Consider the following 20,031-nt stretch of genomic DNA (forward strand, 5'->3'; position numbering starts at 1 on the left):
TCCCAAACTTATTGGAGTTGACAGTCTCCTATTTCACAGAAGAGACTGAGGGCACCAGACATTAATTCCCCTGATACCTCAAAACTTCTACCATCACCTTCTATTGTCCAGTCACAGATATAGAGCTGGAAAGGGACCTGAGAGATCTAGTTCAAACCCTTTATTTTATAGATGGGACAACTGAGGCTCAGACAGGTTAAGAATCTTCTCTAAGGACAAAAAGTCTGTGTCAGAGCCAGAATTTGAGTCTAATAACTCTGACTCCAAATTCCATTATTCACAAGGTGTCTTCTCACTCTTGTGCCACAGCAAATCTGCTTACCTAGACTTTAGTCCAGTAGGCGTTCACTTCTCCTCTCATAATCTTCAATCTCTCCCTCTGCTGCTCATTCACAACTAATCACAAAGTATGTAGGTAACTTCAATCCTCAATGTCACCTGCTAACTCTTACATCTGATCTCTCTCCTGTTTGCTGCCAAACTACTTTGTTACCTCTACTTGATACTGTTATTTTATTAACCATTATCTCAATTTGCTCTCATGTAGCTTAGACCATGTGACTCTTTCCCAAAAAGTCACCAATGTGCTACTCATTGTCATTCCTCTGATGGCCTTTCCTCAGTCCTCAGCACACCTCCCAGCCCTGTGGACCACTTCCACATCCTGGCTACTCTCTCCTCTCCTGGTTTTAGAAGCACCACACTCTCCTAATCCTCTCCAGCTTCCTATTTTCTGTTTCTGTAACTGTTTTTTTTCCTGATCTCCCCTAAACCTAAGATGAGTGTCCCTCAAAGTTCTGTCTTTTTCCTCTCCCAAAGACATCTCTCCACTCCCATGGCTTTAACCATCACCTCTATGCAGAGGATTCTCTAATCTGTACCCCCAGTCCAAACCTTTCTTCTATATTCCAGAGCCAATTTTCCAAGTGTCTACATGATAGCTCTACTTTAATCTTGCAACTCAAATCTAACTTAACTTTTCTCTCCTGATGTCACCATTCTGGGGTCACCGATTACACTGTTACCCTTACTTCTCATACTGGAATCCGTACTTGCTCCCATTCCTTTCTCTGCTAGTCAGTCTAGATTTTCACACTGATGCTTGTCTGGACCACTGCAGTAGCCTACTAACAGGTCTTTCCACCTACTCTCTCCTCTTTCCAATCTATCCTTCATGCTCCTGCCACAAAAATCTTCCTTATCCTTAAATCTTGTCTTACTGTACATCCCTTCAGAAATTTTCAGTGACTCCCTAAAGCCCAAACAAACTATTTTTGGTCTGGCATTCAAGACCCTCTAAAATCTACTTTGTTTCTAGCCTTATCTTACACTGTGACCTACCAAGGCAGAACCAGTGATCACATCAAAGATCTAGAACTGTAAGGGGCCTTAAGAGGTCATCTGCTCCAGTCTTTTGAGTCTGTAAGTGAGGAAATGAAGGCTTAGAATGGTTCAATATCTTGCTTTAGGTCATGTATGGAGTAACTGTCAGAGCCAGGATCTAAGAGTAAGGGCTCTGACTCAAAACCCCACATTTCTTCCACTATTCAACAGTGCCTTCCTTTGGACCAGGCTCCAGTCTCTTTACCTACTGAACTCCTTTCCAACTTTTAAAGTCTAACTAAAATAACATCTCCTTGTAACCTAGTCACCTCCCAATAGGCTTCAGGCCTCTCCAATGTCCTTGTGTTTTATTTTATACCATAGTTACCTGGGTATGTATCGCATCCTTCTATTAGGCTTTAAGCTCTGTGTGAACAAGGAATATGTTGTGAGAGAACATCTCCTAGAACTTAACAAAATATCCTCCGTACAGTAGGTGTTCCATATATTTCTGCTTAATTTTATGGCCAGATAATCTCTTAGAGATCGTTTTACACATGAGGAAACTGAGGCCTAGGGAAGGGCATTACCAATGGGCAGCTCCTCAGAAATGTCTCCTCTTTGGACAACACTTAGGTCAGGGAGTGCTGTGAGTGTGGGTCAGAGCCAGCATAGTTTATAATTCCGTAACTTCCTGTGATGTTCATGAATGTCCCCAAATGTTCTAATACCAGGAAATGTTTTAATGAAACAACAATGTGCCAACTATACCCCTCCTTCCCGGATACAGTACCTGTTGTTGGCCCCAGGGAGCAACAGGATGAGGCTGGTCAAACCAAGGCGGTTTATTGGGAGGAATTGGCTCATGGGGCCCAGGTCCTCGGGGACCAGGGCCTGCAGCAGGGTCCTGTACACCTCCCCCTGAGGCATCATATTCAGAAGAACCTGGCATTGGGATGGGAGGTTTGTTGTCATCTACGGGAGAAACAAGAAACTAGTTACATAAGACTGCCGTGTGTCTGGAAACAAAGCAGAAATAGCTGACTACAAGTGAAGGCATCAGGACCCAAAACTGTAACCAGAGGCCACACTTGAGGTCGCTGTGAAAACCTAATGCAGGATCCTTTTGGCACAATTCTTTCCCTGCTGTATAATTCTTATAGAAATTATGCTGAATGAAACCACAAAATATAGTCCCCAAAACACTGGAAAAACACAATTTCTGTAACACCGAATTATTCTACTATCCAAACAGTAATAAAGTCACAGAATTCTGCAGCCATCTCTTCCTCTCCAACTGCATATCGACAGTTTCTAATACTCTTTGACCATATTAAACTGTAAAATAAAAAGCTGTTGCCTGATAATTTTTAAATGTCTATAAAACAATTTTTAATGGATTAAAGTCTGCCTCCATCAGCCTTACCTACCTGGAGCTAGGGCACAACGGACAGATTTGGAGGGCACCTGTATAGCCTAGGCACGGTGTCTATGGCCAGAATTCAAGAGCTGCTTCTGCTATTTACTGACCCTGTGACTTGGGGCAAGTAGCTTCTCTACTCTGCACCTTTCTTCAGTTCCAAAATGAGGATAAGAGTGATCTCAACATCATTCTCTTTCACAGATTACTCCACTCAAAGCAATCACTTCAAGAACTATAAAGCAGGACAATTGTATGCTTCTCTCTCAGAAATCAGATGCCTGTCTCTGGAAATAAGGTGATGTGGAGACTGTCTTGGGGTACCATCAAGAACACAGACCTGACCCTTCTAGAGACAAGAGGCTCAGCCCAGATGGCTGCGCACCAACCTGGCTGTGTGGTTGGAGGGGCAGAGGGTGCAGGCGTAGGTGCTGGAGGGGGGGCAGGTGGGGGAGGAGTTGATTTCACTTCACTTTCCATCGGTGGGATCTGTATCTGCTGTGGGGGTGGTGGCTGCTGCTGCTGTTGCTGCTGCTGCTGCTGTTGTTGCTGCTGCTGCTGCTGCTGCGCCAAGCTGTTAACAAACTCCTCATGCTGAGTCTTCAGTGTCTGAATCTGTTGCTGGAAGGCCATCTGAACGGGCTGTACCACAGCTGCATATTCAATGATCAGTGTTGCCTAGACCAGTGAGAGCCACAAGTCAAACCTGAGCCAAAAGACGTTTCACACCACAGGGTCCAAGAAGCAGGCTTCTCAGGCCTGTCTCATGGGCACCATTTCCCTTTTTTACATACTGTCAACTTCCCAATGACTCCTTCTGCCTAACAGAAAACTTTTCCCTTTATCCCTATTCAGTGGCAACTAATGAGATTCCAAGTCTGCCAAAACGTGTTCTTCCTGAAACAAGTAAAGCTGAGCAAAACAAACCAGCACACCAGCTGCCGTAAAAGAACCCCAGCGGTCTGTTACCGCCTCCTGTGTGCCGGGGGAGCGCCCAGGGAGGGGAACCCATTCATCCTGAGAAGATTCTACACGTATATTCTCTGACCTAAGGTTCCCAACAGTTCTAAAAACCCTCTAGTAGTTTGTTCCATATAGGTAGACTTCCCTGGAAACAAGAGATACAAGGGAGTTTTTTATAAAGTAAGTGACATGCCAACAGTACTTGAATCCTGGCACTGACTGGAAATCAATGCTAATTCAAAAGTGTGTGTGTGTGTGTGTGTGTGAGAGAGAGAGAGAGAGAGAGAGAGAGAGAGAGAGAGAGAGAGAAAGAGAGAGAGAGTGTATGTGTGTAGTTTTCTGATCTGATTCACAAATGGATAACAATTCTAACTCCAAGAGATTGCTGGAGATGGTAACACCTAATCTACCTGTGTCACACTAATAAAAAAGCCAATGGAAGGTTGTTCACACTAACCTGGTACTGTCCAAGTCCCAGGGCTGGGCTCTGCAACTGCTGGATTATTGACTCATCAAAGTAACCATTCTTTTCCCACAGCTGGAGGAGCTGTGTAGAGGAAGAGCAGGAAGAAGAATCAGACAAGGACATCCTTTTGGCCACTTGAAAATCTTTCCAGGATCTCTCAAGCAAAGTCAAGGAAGAAGAGAAAGGCACGTTGTTACTCACCCGGGCGATTTTCTGCTGTTTATCCTCCTCCACTGCTAAGAAGCTGGTACAGTAAATAGGAACCACCACTTTTTGCAGGGCAGCTAATAAATCCCTTGCCTGCTTCCGCTGGCTAAAAAGGGAAGAGAAGTTTCCTGTGTCAGACTCAGGCCTTAACGTGACTACTAGAGATGTGGCACTGTCTAGGGAAATGGAGGAAGGGAACTGTGATCCTGAAGAAGAGATGAGGCCCTTCACCGCCCTGTTCTTAAAGAGCCCCAATACGTAAGCACACAATAGGCTGCTTACAGTCATACCCCTGCTCTTTTTCTTAACTTCTTTTCTTTGTCATAGAAAAATCAGGATATTCAAAAACTAGTGTAAACACAAAAGGCAGCAATAAAGATTGGAAAAAAAAAAGAAATGAAGGAAGCATCTATCAGTGAAAAATTCCCGAGAAAATAGGAAGTCCATGTGGCAGAAACTAGGTTAGAGATCAGCATCTTACTACACATAATCAACATGCTCCAAAAGGGTATGTGACTAAAATACAGAAAACGTGAGAAACAGAAGGTTCCTTTTACAATTGCGGCTGTGCTAAAAATGCTTTTAAAAAAGAGACAGAGGATAGCATAAAAGATAAAATAGACTTTTGATCATGCAAAATTAAAAGCTGTCAGACAAAATCAAAACAGCCTCGAATAAGAACATAAACTGGAAGGAAAAAATCCTTGCATTAAATATTTCTGATAAGATTCCGGAATCCAAGATGTATAGGAAATTTTCATAAATATACAAAGACAAGAGCCACACTCCAATAGATAACAGGGAGAAGAAGTTTTAATAAGCAAAGCAAAATCAATGATTGTACTGATATTGTAACAAATAACTGAAACTGGAAACAATTCTAAGGTTCTACCTCACACCTCTCAAAGGGGGAAAAATGATTTTCAAAAATGGAAATAATGTAGAAGAAGAAGAGGGCAGGCCCACTAATACGCTGTTGGAGCTATAAACTGTTTCAACTAATCTGGGAATGAATTTGGAATTACATAAATCCAATCCCTAAAATGTTTAAACTCTCTAAGCCAGCAATCCCATTCTAAGGCATGTTCCCCAGGAGTGTTTACAACAACACTCTAAGAAAGCAAAAAACTAGAACAACATGGCAGTGAGAGGAACTGGCTGAACAAACAGTAGCATGGAGGTGCACATGTTATTTGCAATAAGCGATAATTTTTTAGAGGGCTTCATTTTGCTGCAGAGACAAATAGCGTGTGTGTTTCTAATGCCCCTGGGCCAATTCAGTTTGTATGACCATGACTAGATGACCCATAACTGGGTGAGTGCTGAATACTGTGCAATAACCACATGTTCAGTGCTCTCTTCTGTTACTGTTCAAATTCTGTAGTTTTAAAGAATGGCTGTGGCTTCAAGGGAGTGCATAAAAGTTCTAGTACTTAAAAAAGGGTACACTGTGCAGAGCTCTTGCAGGAGTCCTTGTTGGGGGCAAGGGAGGGTGTGAAGTAGAGCAGAAAGGAAGGGCTTCAAGGGTCATATAAGATGGCAACAAAACACACTCTTACATTGAAGGGTCAAGCAAAGCAGGGACACAAAGATACAACACAACCAACTAAAGCTGTCACTGTAAAATAGTCTTAAAGTCAACCTCGATAGACAAGTAAGGACCTTCAGACAGGCCTGTTCACTGACTCCTCTATGCTCCGGCACTGTTGTGTTAAAGCTGAAAGAACAGAAGACTAAGGGAGATAAAGCAGCTGCCAACTGTTGCCAAGAAGAAAATACACTTGTCATGGGCAAAGCAATGCAAAGAATGGGGTGCCGAAGACTGGAATAAGCTCATTTTTACTGCTGAAATTCGCTTTTTCATTCAAGACTATCCTGAAACTGTTGTCAGAATCCAGAGGATCCTAAGTAATCTGGGCACCTGCAGACTATAAAACACCGCCCCCTATCAATACCCCCAAAATTGAGGAATATATTATTTCCAACAAGCATGGAAGTCTTATTCCTACTGAAAGATGAATTCTGACAAATATATTCACATACCCAGAAGTAGAATTGTTCTGGAATTACAGAAATTCCCAAAGGGAGATGGAATCCTGCAACATATCTTTGCATAATGCCGCATTACAAAGATTAAAAAAAACTTATCCAAGAAATGGAGATAAACATGCTTCAATGGCCTAAGAACTTGCCCAATTTAAATCCCATTGAAATATTATGGAATAAAAGCAAGACTAGAAAAAAATCTGTCAGATGCACCTAATATCCATTGTGATAAAAAGTATGGTTTCATAACGAAGAATGTGCCAAAATACTGTGAACCCAATTCAAACTGTGTAAAACAAAAGACTGCAGCAGAAAGGTAGCTTTTATATTAAGAGTTTTTAAAAAGACTTATTGTTAATAAATTTAATTACCGTGATTTGCACATCACTATGTATGTAGATAATGAAATATTACTGACCCATTAAAATTATGAAGACATCAGAAGGAAGACTAGGAAGAAGGGATGCAGAGTGAAGAAATTTCAGTAAGACACATGACAGCACTGAAAAGTTACCCTGGAGAAGTGCTCAAGAAACACGTCTCCCCCCTTTCTGCAGAGATGTTGGGACTGCACATGCAAAATCTGATCTCTGTGGTCAGACACAGCTGCTGGGTGGCTGTCTTACTTTTGTGCTTTCCTTTTTCTCATTTTAATTTTTCTGGCAAGAAAGTTTCGGTGGTGAGAGCTATTAAGGGAAAACAACTATGATAAGAAAACAGAAGTCGTGATAAAACTATTACATTTTAACTGACTAACTACCCAAAAAAATACTGTATAGCAATAATCCTTTCCAGATACAAGTAGCTGGAAAGGATCGGCAACACATTAGAAGACTGAATCAAGAACCAAAAAGATGATAGGCTGGAATGATGCTAAGGAGTGGGAAAGGGATTCCAAGGCAGAAAGACTATATAAAGATCAGCTGGGAGTCACCTCAAACTAAAGCTGAGGAATTTGTAGAGGGTGGAGGCCACACACGCAGCAGCAGTGATTTGCAGTTTTTCCTAACAGTGAGCTGTAGTAGACTGAACAAGGAGGGAAAAAACAAATGCTAGAGGTGATTCAGGAATAGGAATTGTAAGAGTGAAAAGTCAAGAGGTTGACACATATTAAGACTCTATTAAAGGCAATATTTAGGGAATGGATTGGACAAGTATACTTACACTTATGTATACAAGTTTACACACAATTCATCACAAGAGGGTTCCAGAGAGAGGACAATTTAAAAGTTAATTCATCCTCTTTGTTAGGATGCTCCGAAGACACATATCTCATTGATCTCATCTCTACATGAAAGACTTAATGCATCTTTTGAGACACCAGACTCTCACTACTTTGAGAACGTTTACAGACATGGAGACAGACCCACATAACAAATTAGTCTGAGCATAGGCTAAAAGGAGATAACTTTATGTATGTGTGTGTGTGTGTGTGTGTGTGTGTGTGTGTGTGTGTATACAGACATGTAAATGTAAGAGTAATGTCATTGTAAGGCAGGTTTGGGATATATAAAAGTTAAGATTTGGGGGTTTGAGAGGGGAAGGGTAGAGAATGGTTCAAAATGGCACACAAAAGAAAACCGGAGAACCTTGTAGGTAATGCAATCTGTGTAGAAGAGCTAAGTATCTTGGAAGACAATCTAGAAAATATATTTAATGAAAGCCCTTACCAGTGATGTAAAACATCATTGATCAGGTAAATCAAATGCAATCGCAGCTCAAAATGTGCTCCATCAGCAGTGATCCGATTTCGGAGGTGGCCAGCCATCAGCTCACAATGTGGAGGAGTCTTGGCATTACTGAACATCCAATTCTTTCCCGCCTGGAAATGCCAATTTAATAACTGTCAGCTGGACTAAATATTTAAACCTTCTCAGAATTTTACTTAGACTCACTATGGCAATAGTAATGATAAATAGGTCACTTTTCTGTGGTGTTCCACAATTTACAAAACACGTTCCTTGCAAGTGCCCGGGTGAAGGAAGTCATGCCGAAAACATTATGTATGAATATATGATGTACACAAAACAGTTTCAAGTCTGCAAAGCACAGCATACATCATCAAACCTGAGATCCACAACAACCTACAAGTTTAGACAGCGGGACCCACTATAAAGAAACCTCCATAGATACTACGTGATTTGCCTGTCATAATACACCTACTAAATACCACAGGCAGGAGGTGCTAAGATGTCTCTGACTCTAAGCCCAGCACTTTCACCACTATGCTAGGTTCCAAATGACAGGTGACACAACAGGTTCAGAGGGTGAAGTGATTTTGCCAGGTAAATGGCATAAACAAGATCCAAATCTTGGCTATGATTCCACTCCTGATGTTCTTCCTATCAGAGTAAATCACCCAGTCTCAAGAGTTTAGAAGGACCTTAGAATTCATACATGCCAATCCACCTGTAATGGTAATCAAATTAGGGTCTTTTGCTGTTTTTGTTTTACTAAAAGTGCCTCTGACTGAATTATGTGAATAGGGAGGATCTTTCCCGCCCATTGAAGGGCCTGCCCATTGTGGGAAGCTTGATGACGGGAGCTATTTTGTAAGAGGGTCCCAAGTAACTTTTGATTTTTCTACTGAGACAATGGGTCAGAGAGTTATGCCCTCTGGCTCTAAAAAGCACATAAATATTCTGAGAGTGAGGTTCTACTTGGGGCTTACTCACTGGAAGTGTTTCTTTGACCAGAAAGACTCTAGGAAGCTGCTAAGGAGCCCCCCACCCCACCCCAAGTAAGTCTGTTGACTTTTGATTTCTCTGCATTTTCTCTGAAATTTTGATTTTCTTTGATATCTGTGCCTGATTAAAGTGACTGTTAACTCCTTGAAAGTTGCTTTCCTTTCATGAATGCAGATCTAAGAACCTGTAGTAGCAGGTCCTCCTGTGTATGCTGGGGTGCTTACTGATACACTGCCTACTTAAGGCAAAAATTCCTCTCTCTAACATTACTGGCAAGCTCTGTCGGAATCCTTCAGCAGCCTACCTCACTTTCTTTTTTTCTCCAAAAATAGGATAAAGGAATAAAAGGTCATTGTGTCATCAGAGTGACCTACCAATGGAACACCTGTCACCTAACACAGCCTCCTCCAAGAGCAGGCATCCAATAAACTACTTCTTTCTAGCCAAAAGAAATGTAAGTGAGCTAAGGCTGGGTCTCTGGGTGACAATAACCATCAGGTTGGGCACACTTTCAGAAGGAGTCTCTTACTTACAGAGATCGCATCTTTGGTGCACGTATCAATTATTGGCTGCAGCAGGTTATCAAACTCGTTCATGTCCAGTTGGGTTTCCTCCAGGAGTTTCTGCATCTGCTGCTCCACTGCATGAGCTATTGCAGATGTAACTTGCTCCTAAAGAAGACCAGACCAAGATGTTTTCTATTCATTTGATATAGAACAACAAAAAGCCAGAGAAACAAGGATTTCTTTAAAGCTGGACTAACTGAATTCTGACTACATGACCTGGATTCCAGATTTAAAGAATTCCACAGGGTGAAGATCAGACTTCAGGCTATACAGTTAAATACTTTCCTTTACTCAAGCTTCCGGCTTTCACAGGAAGTTGAACAAAGTCATTAACAATTTTTACTAGCATCCACATTAATGGGATTACTCAGAATGAAGAGGGAGGCACTTGATATCATAAGCCAGAGCTGAAGGAAACCTCAGAGAAAAATAATCATTTTAGTCAAGCAACTCCTCTTGCCACATTTTACAGACAAGAAGACCAAGGCCATGAAAGAAAAGTGCTTTGTCCAGGTCAAATGGCTGGAAATGGTCAAATTTAGGACTAGTGGCCAGGATCTCCTTGTCCAAGGCTCCATAGTTCCCACGCCCACTAATGTCCCCAAAACATGAAATTGGCACATATTTTCCCAGTGAGACAATCTCCAAGGCCTTTTCAAAAACCATTACTGTCAAAGGCAGCAAAGAGGAAGAGTCATCTACCTCTAGTGGAACTCACTGGGAAGTAGGTGATATGAAAGAGTTGTGGGGAGGGCAAAGAGCCAGCAATATTTTGGCAAAGAACAGAAGTTTTACCTGTCTCATGGCCAGAAGGTGCTGCTCCTGCTGTTGGAGGTTCCACTGGCTCTGCTGAATGAGCTCTTCCATAGAAGGGGTTCCCTGAGAGGGATTGATGGTTGGGGCTGGTGGTAAGGAGGGCTGCGGCAAAGGCTGCGGCAAGGGCTGGATCTGGGCAGCAGGTTCTAGCTCAGGAGTCTGCTGCTTGCATATCACTAAAACAAGCATAGAAAGTTAAAAAAAATTTCCGACATCAGATAATCAACCTCTCCATTCTTCTCTTCCTGTTTGCTCTGGAATTCACTATTTCTATACCATAGAGACTCCTTCAAAGACTGTGGAAAAGCTAAACTATTTCTACTATCAAAGAGGCATCAAAAGAGTTTTTGAAATTCCAAATGGTTCTCTGCTTCAGGTTTTTCTCTTCTTGCACATCAAGTTCTTTTCCTGTCAACTTCAGCTCTCTTCTCACCCCAACCTTCAAACATGTTAATGGAATGTCACGGCTGGAAAAAAACTATGAAAAGACTCCATGTAAGAGGGTTAAAGCTGGGAAGAAGCTTACAAGTGATCTTACCCAACTAGTTCTTACTATAGATAGGAAAACTGAGGCCCATTGAGAGGAAACACCTTGTTCAAGATTACATAGTTAATTATAAAATTTCATAGGATTCAGCCAAATATCTACGTTCCTCCTCTCATTGTACCAAAGAAACGAAGGTCTAGGAAGGGGAAGGTGCTGCTGAAAATCAGACAGGTGGCCCTGGAAGCCAGCTCTCTCGACTCATTGTCAGCCTTTCTTCTAATTGTAGAATCTCAGAGACAACCTCAGAAAGCCCTGACAAGTGATCAATGAACCATCACTTAAAAGCTTTTTAGTGGCAGGGAACTCACTACCTCACAAAGCAGTCCACTTCAAATCCTTTCTTATCTACTTCAAGAGCTTACTTAAAGGCAAAGAAAACATGTGGTCTATGTGTCAAAACTCCTTTGCATGGGCATCAGCTCCGAAACACACACAATACATTTTTGGCAGGATGACCAAGACAAACCACACTCACACTTCCAACTGCCTGGTTCTAGGTCCTGGAATAATTTAGGTAGAATTTACTTGGACTACCTGTGCCCAATCTGTGGTGGAGCATTCTGAGCTTGTATTGGTCTGATCAGCCATAGTTGGACACAATGAAACTTGACTTTATCATGGTGATGTCATTATGGGCCTCTTCCAGAATGAAGGACAACCACCACCACCAGGTAGAATTTACTACCAGGTCAGAGAAACCACCAAAATCTAAAGGTTACAAAAAATCTCTAGTGTTGGAAGTCCTTTTTCCTTTTCCTCATTAATAAAAAAGAAAAATAACCATGTAACACTAGGCCCTATGTAATTTACAAACTACCTCCTTTCTCCTCTGTCCACCTGGGGAGTTATATCCTTATGTGGGTGTTCTATCCTAAGGAAAATAAATTTTGATTGCTTATACTTTGCAAGATATCTTGGGGTATAGAGGCTAGCTGGTTTTTTTTTTTTCTCTTTCCTGATTACGTAATCAGTTTTTTAGATTTTTGGGGAAAAATTGGGACAATTAACCCTTTTGTGTTATGTAGTTTCATTTAGGAGTTCGTGAAATACAGGTTTGATAAAGCCGTTTGGGATTCAAATGGAGCTACCTGACCATGCCTTTAAACCCAAATCACTCTCGTTTCACTGACTGGCCAATAATAGGTCCCAGCCCGAACCTCACTTGCTCAGTGTCTAGATTTTGATGGCTCAGAGTAAGTGAAAAGAGCAACTGTTTCTATTCTGGCCAGAAACCCTAAGGGTCTTCCCATCCCAGACTGATTCTTTTGAGAACGCAAACTAGGTCATTTTTTGCCTCGATTCTTATCGAACTTTAATCACTGAAAGGACATTACCTCAGAAAAACTGAGACCTGGGAAAGATAGCTTAAAAGAGACAAAATCTTTCACTACTCTGGGGCCATCTCTACCTACTCATGCTACTGGATTCTGAATGACTCTGGAGGAATGAGTGAGGTTGATGACTTTCCACAATCCCACCTCACTAGAATCCAATTCACTTGCAAATCAAGATATCACCCTCCTGATATGAGGGGTGCTCTTGGAGAAGGAAGAACAAACAAGAGACTGTCAAAAACCAGGCCCTTCTTGTCAAGGTAAATACTTCACTAGTGCCTTGACCCAAGGCCCTGAGACCTCTGGCAGCCACCTTGATCTGGGTCCTGATTCTTTTCTCTCACTCTTAATCTTGCCATGTCCTGTCTGCTTGGCAGTGCACAAACACGTCCATGTCTCCTCCATCATCAAAATCCTTCACTGATTTTGCCATCTGCTCAACCTATTGACTCTCCTCCTCCTCTTAATACTTCGAAAAAGACAGCTATGTTTGCTACCTACGAAAATCAGACTGCTCAATTACTTCAATCTGGAATCTAACCTCATGACCCAACTGAAACCTCGTCACAAGTAAGCCTTGGTCTCCTAATTGCTAAATTTGATGACCCTTTTTCAGCCCTCATTTTTCTTGACCTTTCTGAAGCTAAGGACCATCTTGAAGGAGGATATGGTGTAGTGGAGAGAATACTGGTTTGGAGTCAAATCCTAGGTCTGCTACTTCCTCGTTATGACTTTAGACAAGTAATTTCCCCTCTCAACCCATTTCCTCACTTGTATAATTAGAAGGTTGTCTGAACTCTTAGGTACCTTTAAACTCTAAATCTGGCATTCCATTATCCTGTTTCCCATATACTCATTCCTCCTTAGATTTTTTTGGTTACTCTTTACTGGTTTTCCTCCTACACTGACTGCTCCTTCTCAGTTTCTTTTGCTGGATCAAAAATCTGTTCGTTAACTATATGTGCCATACACAGCTTTGCCTGGATCCTCTTTGATTCTCATTCCATACTCTCTCTCCCTTCTTTTTTATTTTTTTAAGCTCTCATAGAGGCAATTATAATCTATTTGAATGACCCCCAATTTTACAGATCTGACTCTTGCTTTTCTTCAGAGTTATAGCTACCTGTAAATGTCTCTCACATTGATATCCAACTCAAAATATCCACAAGGGAAGAATCTTCAATCTTAAACTCACTCTGCACTCATAACTTCCTTTATTTCTGCTGAGGGTACTGCAATCCTCTCAGTCACCAGGGTCAAAATCTAGGACTCATTCTGGACTTTTCACTCTCCCTTACCCTTCATAATCATTAAGTTTCCATATTGAATCCATTCTATTTTTGAATATTTAAAATTCCTCCCTTTGTTTCCATCACTCAAGCTCAGGCCCTTATCACCTCTTATTCTAAATTATAACTTTCTAATTAATCTCCTTGCATCCAGTGTCCCCCCCCCCAATCCATCCTCCATATAGTTGCCAAAATCCTCCTAATTCATAGTTCTAAATCACCTGCCTGCTTAAGAATCTTCAGTGTCTACCTATTACTTCTAGGATAAAATATAAACTTTTCAGCTTGAAATTTTATGCCATTAACAGTCTGGCTCCAGTTTATTTCACATCATTTGACTTTTTATACTAAATACTACAGATAAATTGACTTATGTGTTTTTCTTCAAATTCAATATTTAATATCAAATACTCCAGGATCATGTATAAATTTCTGTTTGCTATTTAAAGTTCTTTATAACTTGGTTTCTTCCTACCTTTCCAGTCTTTTTATTTCACTCCTATCCATGCACTTTATGATCCAACAAGCCTGGCCTTTCTGTCATTTCCTCAAACCTAACACCCCATCACCAGTCTAGGTACCTTTGCACTTTTTCCCTCATATCTGGAATGCTATCCTACTTCGACTCTTTCTCTAAATTTCCCCAGCTTCCTTCAAGACTCAGCTCAAATCCTACCTTCTACAGGAAGCCTTTCCCAGTTCTTCTCCAGTAGCTAGTCTCTTCTCCCTCACATATACATGCCCTGTACATATTTTTACATGTACCTTGTCATTTACATTCTGTCTTCCCAATTAAAATGTAAACTTCTCGAGGCTCATGATTGTGGTTACCTTTTTTCCTATCCCCAGCATTCAGCACAGTGCCTGGCACACAGACAGCACTTAATGTTTATTGATTGACTTGCAAGACTCTGTGCCTTCCCAAAGGCACAGTCTTTTAGTGCAATTCCCCCTTGCCTCTTAGCTTGCTCTGAGGCTGAGCTCGGAGGCCTTTTCCCTCCTTACACTTCATTTCCGTCCGTCCCGGCTGCATTCCCCAGGAGGATGGCAGCCTGGCTTCTCGCTCTTCCTCAAGTGCAGCAACACTGTAACACACCAGGTCCTGACAAGGCCCTGGCCGGACTGCACAGGCGCTCGCAGCCCACTCAGGCCACGGCCCGCGGCCCAACCCCCACCGGTCCCACTCACGCTGCTGCTGCTCCAGGGCCAGCTTGCACTTGTAGTAGTTGTAGAACTCGCCTCCGAAGAGGAAGGAGAATTTGGGGTTGTCTTTCTGTTTTTCCATCGTCATCTTCTCGAACTCGGGCCCATTCCGGGCCACGAACTGGGCCAGTTTGTCGATGACATTCCGCAGCTCCTGGTCTGGGGCCCGAGCAGGAGAGAACGGGTCAGGGAAAAGGCGGGGGAGACGTGTGAGCGCGGGGAGCCCGCCCGGACCCGAACCCCCCACCCCACATGCTTGGCGGTGGGGAAAATGACGGCGGCCCAGGGGGGAAACTGAGGCGGCAAGAGGGGGCGGGGCTCACACGGGAAACGGGAACGCTGGGGGCGGGGCTACGACAAGAGACGGGACCCGGGAGCTTGCGGGTTCGGCGGGGATGGGGACGGGAAGCCGTTGTCGGGGCCCCCGGGGCCTGGGCCCAGACTCACCGTCAGGCGGCAGCGGCAGCTCCATGGCTCCGGAGCCGCAGAACGTCCTCGGGAAGATCACGATTCCTCCCCGCGCCAGAGACAGAAACCGGCCGGAAGTGTCGCACTTCGCTTTTGCGACGTATCAAGCCACTTCCGGTAGTTATTTCTGGCAATAAGTCACTTCCGGTATCGGTTTACGACCATCGCCATGGAGAACCGGAAGGGCGTTCTTCGAGAGGGCGGGATCTGCAGCCTTTGCGGCCCGGGGCGGGTGGCGGGAAGCGGCCTCGGGCCAGAGACTCGCGTCTGAGCGCGCCCTGCCCCCACCGTGCTTCGCTACTGTAGGTAACTGACTTCTCTGGGGCCCCAGGCCCGCCCTCCCTATCTGGAGCCGGCGCTCGAATCATCGGGCATTTATGAGGCGCCTGCTCTGTGCGAGGACGCCGAGACAGCAGGAAGGTCTATTGGCAGAGGAACACGTGCACAAACACCAAACGCAGAATTTTGTGGGCAGGGCCCGGATCCGAGCGGGACCTGTCTGGGGAGGGGCACCGCGTCTGGGACAAAGGCGGGGAGGCGAGAGATAGGGGATAGCGGCAGCCCGAGGCGTGCATGGGCGGCCGAGAGCCCCCGGGGGTGGCCTCAGGGAGCGGGAGGGTGGGAACACTTGACTCCGGGAGATTTCCGGGGGCGTGGGCGAGAAGGGAGGCCCCGGGCTGGCCCCGCGGAGGTGTCCAGGTCTGCGACCGCCGGGAAAGGCGCCGGGGGCTTTGTGCGCCTCTGCCGAGGGTCGGGGAGCCCTCCGGCCCCCCTGGTTTGTTTCCAGAAGCGGAGTGGCCCAAGTGTCCGTGCACCTACGCGAGGAGCGTATAAAATGTTGCAACAATGTAATTCCTGTGTTCACAGCTCCCCCCCCTTTCTTTTCTGAATTCTGGTCCTGATTTTACCTCAGCGCCCCTGTTGTTACACCTCTTTACTTGGATGTTCAGAAGGTACCTCAAACGCTATGAATCCAAAACAAAACAACTTTTTATTATTTATGGAATGCCTTCCTAAACCCACCCCATCCCTTCAGATTTCTAAGGGAAGCAGAGGGCACCACTGTCCTCCCAGTTATCTCACCACCATAAATAATCAGTTACCAAGTATCCTTGATTCTAATGGCCCAGCACTTTCTCCCTCTTAATTACTGTAACAATTTTCTAATCTGGTTTCTTTGTTTCTAGTTTCTTCCCCTCTTCTGATCCATTCCCTAAATACTGCCAAATAATGTTACTAAAGCACAGTTCTAACAAGGGCAGTCGCTTGCTGAAAAATCCTTTTGTGCGAGACACCAATTCCCCTGCCTGGCGCTGAAAGCTCCAACAATTCGGCTCAACAACTATCTTTATGGATTACTTCATATTAGTCACCCTCCTGCACACATTATTCTAACCAGATTGACCACTTAACTATCCCTTAACTTAAAAGTGCCATCTTTTAACTGCACTGCAGCCTGTCTCTACCCCCCCCCCCCAATCCTTCATTTGTTTCTTAGAATCTTTAACTGATTCAAGGTTCCCCACATGATCTACCCCTTACATGCAGCCTTTATAGATAATCTTCTCATTTAGGTGATCTCTCTTGCTTCAAACCACATCATGTTTCAAATTGTATCAAACGCCTAAAAGTGACCTGCATTGTAAACACTTGAGTGCTTGTTCAATTCAATTCAAAGTGTTTTTAATCATAAATTTATATCTAAGTATGAACTATTATTAAGCTCATACATCAAGTGAGCAGCAGACTAAGGGCTTAAATCAACCCTTCAGGTTATAGGCCGGGACTCCTACTGGACCATATGGCATGTGAAAAAGATTCCTTTGGCCAAGATTAGCTAACTGCAGCTCCAAGCCCTACTTCTTCGAGACAGGTCCTAAAACAAACTCTTGATAAGGTTGGCCAAACAAGCTTTCTACCTTGGAAGAATGAGCTTCCCTGGCTGACGTTCAGATGGCAAACATCTTTGGGTTTCCTGGTGGTGTTGAGGAAAACAGCTAAAACAAAAAACTCTGCCAATAAAACCTTAACTTATTGTTTTATTATTGCCAAACTTATTCCTTTGAATAAAATGTTATTCCTGTTACTTTACCATGTTCTGTTCAATTCTACATAATTTTAAAATTGTGCGATCTTAGATCATATTTCCTTTTCCTAAACCCTTTTGTATACAAATTGTCAAGAGTTGCTGGTTTATGTTACAGAGCATAAAACCAGTATCTCAATTCTTTCAAGTTCTGCTAACACACAACTACTTATGAATATCCAAGGCTTTTAATGTCAACAAAGTGTTTTTCACACTGTGAAGCTGACAGTACAAGTACTAATACGGAAGTAAATCTCAGCCCAGAATTAGATTAGCAGTGGAGTCAGGTCTCAGAATCACAGAAGGTCAAAGCTAAAAGGGGGCTTGATCACTCCATTCACACTATTCCTGAAGAGAAATTCACAGAAGAAAAATCATCTAGCAACTGGTCAACTACTGCTTGCTGAGGTGCCTTTCCATTTTTGAACAGGTCTAATTATTCAGACGTGTCCTGAGCCAATGTCTCCATGGAATTTCTACCTACTAGTTAAGCCTTCAGGGAGTGGGCAGAACAAATCAAATCCCTTCCAACACTTGGGAGACAGCGACTGTGCCACCCCCACAGCCAATACTGAGCTCAGGCACTGAGAAGCCTGGTCATCCAGGCAAGGAAAGGCCAAGACTATTCAGGAAAATGCAGAGTTCTGCCCGTGCTCATCACTGATCGCTTTCTCTATGCCATGCTGCATCCAGAGCAAGTCCTCCTTCGAGGGGGTAGGAAAAATTCATTTCTAAAAGAGAAGACTGTCATGTAAGAAATACTCAGCGTGGCCTCAGGAACAAAATTCAAATCCTAGCCTGTCTCTTCAGGTAAGTCACAGCTTTCCTGAGCCTATTTCATGTACTAAATGAAAACAAGACTCCTCACAAGGCTGGAAGACAGACAAAAAGTACCTAATGAAATGTGAGTTTTTACTGCAAAAATGTAGGGTGAAACAGGTGAAAAAGTAATCTACTTGTTAAAGCCCCCTAGAGACAAAAAGATTCTTCCTAGTTTACAAAGCAGGAACATAAAGAGGAAAGCCCCCTTAAATAAAAGAAAAATTGCACAATCATCCATATTTTTCAGCAGATTAAAACCAAATGTTTCTAAAAACTCGGGTTCAAATTCAGGCAAATATGAGCTATTAGTGTTAGGATGAGCTAATTATTTGGCTTGCTTCAGTTCAGTGTCCATACCTACACAATGAAATCCTGGTAAAGCCAATGGAAACATTTTGCCATGAAAAGAACATTACACTGAAGAATCCAAAGAGCTGGCTTTAAGTGAGAGGATTACTTCCCTATAATGGGATTGCGTCCTCATGTGGAAGAGAAGAAAGTGCCTAACCTATTTCAGCAAATGGTTCTGAATACCAAACAAGAGAATGTGACAATGCTTCGTACCTGTGAAGTTATATACTGAAGGCATATCCCTATTATGGAAAATGAGCCCCTGGGGTCATGATGCCACTTAGCTGTCAGAAACCCTAAGAATCAACACCATTATTCCCCACTTGGGAAATGAATGTGCCAAGGAGTTTCCCACAAAACCTTTAAGCAATACCTGGGGTGAAAAGCTACTTGATGTTGAACTAGTTTTAGTTTTCCCAAACATAATCCCTAATATTCTGACCTCTGCTGTGGAGTCCTAGAAGAAAACCATTCATTTTGTCCAATCTGGCTGGTCTTGAGCACACAGGCGTGCGTATGGTAATTAGATCATTTCAAATAGTGCTCCTGGGAGGAGCTCATCCTATAGTCTGAACGAATGCACACTGGTTTTTTTCCCTGTGGACTCTTTATTTTGTGGTAAATGCCACTGGTGAACATACACAACATGGAAAAATTCACTTTCACACACAATCTGGAAGCATTTTGGTCTAGAAAACAGGTTCAACATAATTGAAACAGGCCTGCAAATTTTCAAGTATTTATAAATAATGTTTGTCTCTATAAAGATTATAATTGTCCTATATCTTGTTATTTTCCAGGGCAAAGAAATATTTTCTTTTATGACTGTGTCAAGATACATAACAAAATGAGGACAGATTAGAAAAGCTGTAGAGGCTTAACTACCTACAATAATAGTTTTCCCTCATGTAAAACTACATAGACAGTAAATTATCTTAAACTATCAGAGAGCCTTAACACAACTAATGCTCTACTTAAAAGGTATGTACTCTGAGGAACATTACAATCTTAAAGATTTATTTTCTTTGATGATGAGGAAGTTGACTGTCCCTCAAGGGTCTTTTCATTCCAGTGTACGTACTTGCTACAAGTCGATGTACAGAGTTAGAGACCGCTCATTAATTTACACATGGTATTTAACTGTTTCACCTCACCTACGTAAGATCCTGCACTGAAAAATTAATACAAATGGCAATAATATCAGAAACTTTCTTTTACCTGGATTTTTCGGACTTGGATTACTGTGTTCAAGAAATCAAATGGCAAAAACCAGAAACACTACTTACTGTTTTAACTAGAATGTGCAAAAATGTCTCAGTATTGCTCAAATGCTAAAAAAGAAAAAAATATTCACGTTTAGGATCTAACCCCCATCAAGAAGAAATCTGGGAAATGCTTTTCTGCATCTCTCCCATGCTATGCCTTGTGATTTTAGGT

At 42.8% G+C, this 20,031-nt stretch overlaps 2 protein-coding genes across 3 annotated transcripts in view; one reads left to right on the top strand and one right to left on the bottom strand.

Moving 5' to 3' along the window:
- The window catches only part of C4H19orf44 (chromosome 4 C19orf44 homolog), a 44,899-nt gene extending 40,630 nt beyond the window's left edge, over nucleotides 1–4,269 (top strand). The window contains exon 8 of one of the 2 annotated variants that reach the window (XR_011965496.1): nucleotides 2,948–2,972. The gene's annotated coding sequence lies outside the window, so the exon portion shown is untranslated. Of the gene's footprint in view, nucleotides 1–2,947; nucleotides 2,973–4,244 lie in introns of those variants that run through there. The other variant, XM_072601251.1, reaches the window with a different exon arrangement.
- CHERP (calcium homeostasis endoplasmic reticulum protein) overlaps nucleotides 1–15,463 on the bottom strand; it is a 30,012-nt gene extending 14,549 nt beyond the window's left edge. Inside the window, exons 1-9 of the mRNA XM_072601247.1 lie at nucleotides 15,315–15,463; nucleotides 14,853–15,026; nucleotides 10,474–10,670; nucleotides 9,646–9,783; nucleotides 8,096–8,247; nucleotides 4,374–4,485; nucleotides 4,164–4,253; nucleotides 3,133–3,421; nucleotides 2,117–2,298 (exon numbers count right to left, since the gene is read on the bottom strand). Coding sequence (XP_072457348.1) covers nucleotides 2,117–2,298; nucleotides 3,133–3,421; nucleotides 4,164–4,253; nucleotides 4,374–4,485; nucleotides 8,096–8,247; nucleotides 9,646–9,783; nucleotides 10,474–10,670; nucleotides 14,853–15,026; nucleotides 15,315–15,339 — 1,359 coding nt within the window. The 5' untranslated portion in view covers nucleotides 15,340–15,463. The remainder of the gene's footprint in view (nucleotides 1–2,116; nucleotides 2,299–3,132; nucleotides 3,422–4,163; nucleotides 4,254–4,373; nucleotides 4,486–8,095; nucleotides 8,248–9,645; nucleotides 9,784–10,473; nucleotides 10,671–14,852; nucleotides 15,027–15,314) is intronic.
- Between the last annotated feature and the right edge of the window lie 4,568 nt (nucleotides 15,464–20,031).

This window comes from Notamacropus eugenii, chromosome 4 (genome assembly GCF_028372415.1).
Source record: "Notamacropus eugenii isolate mMacEug1 chromosome 4, mMacEug1.pri_v2, whole genome shotgun sequence".
NCBI lineage: Eukaryota > Metazoa > Chordata > Mammalia > Diprotodontia > Macropodidae > Notamacropus > Notamacropus eugenii.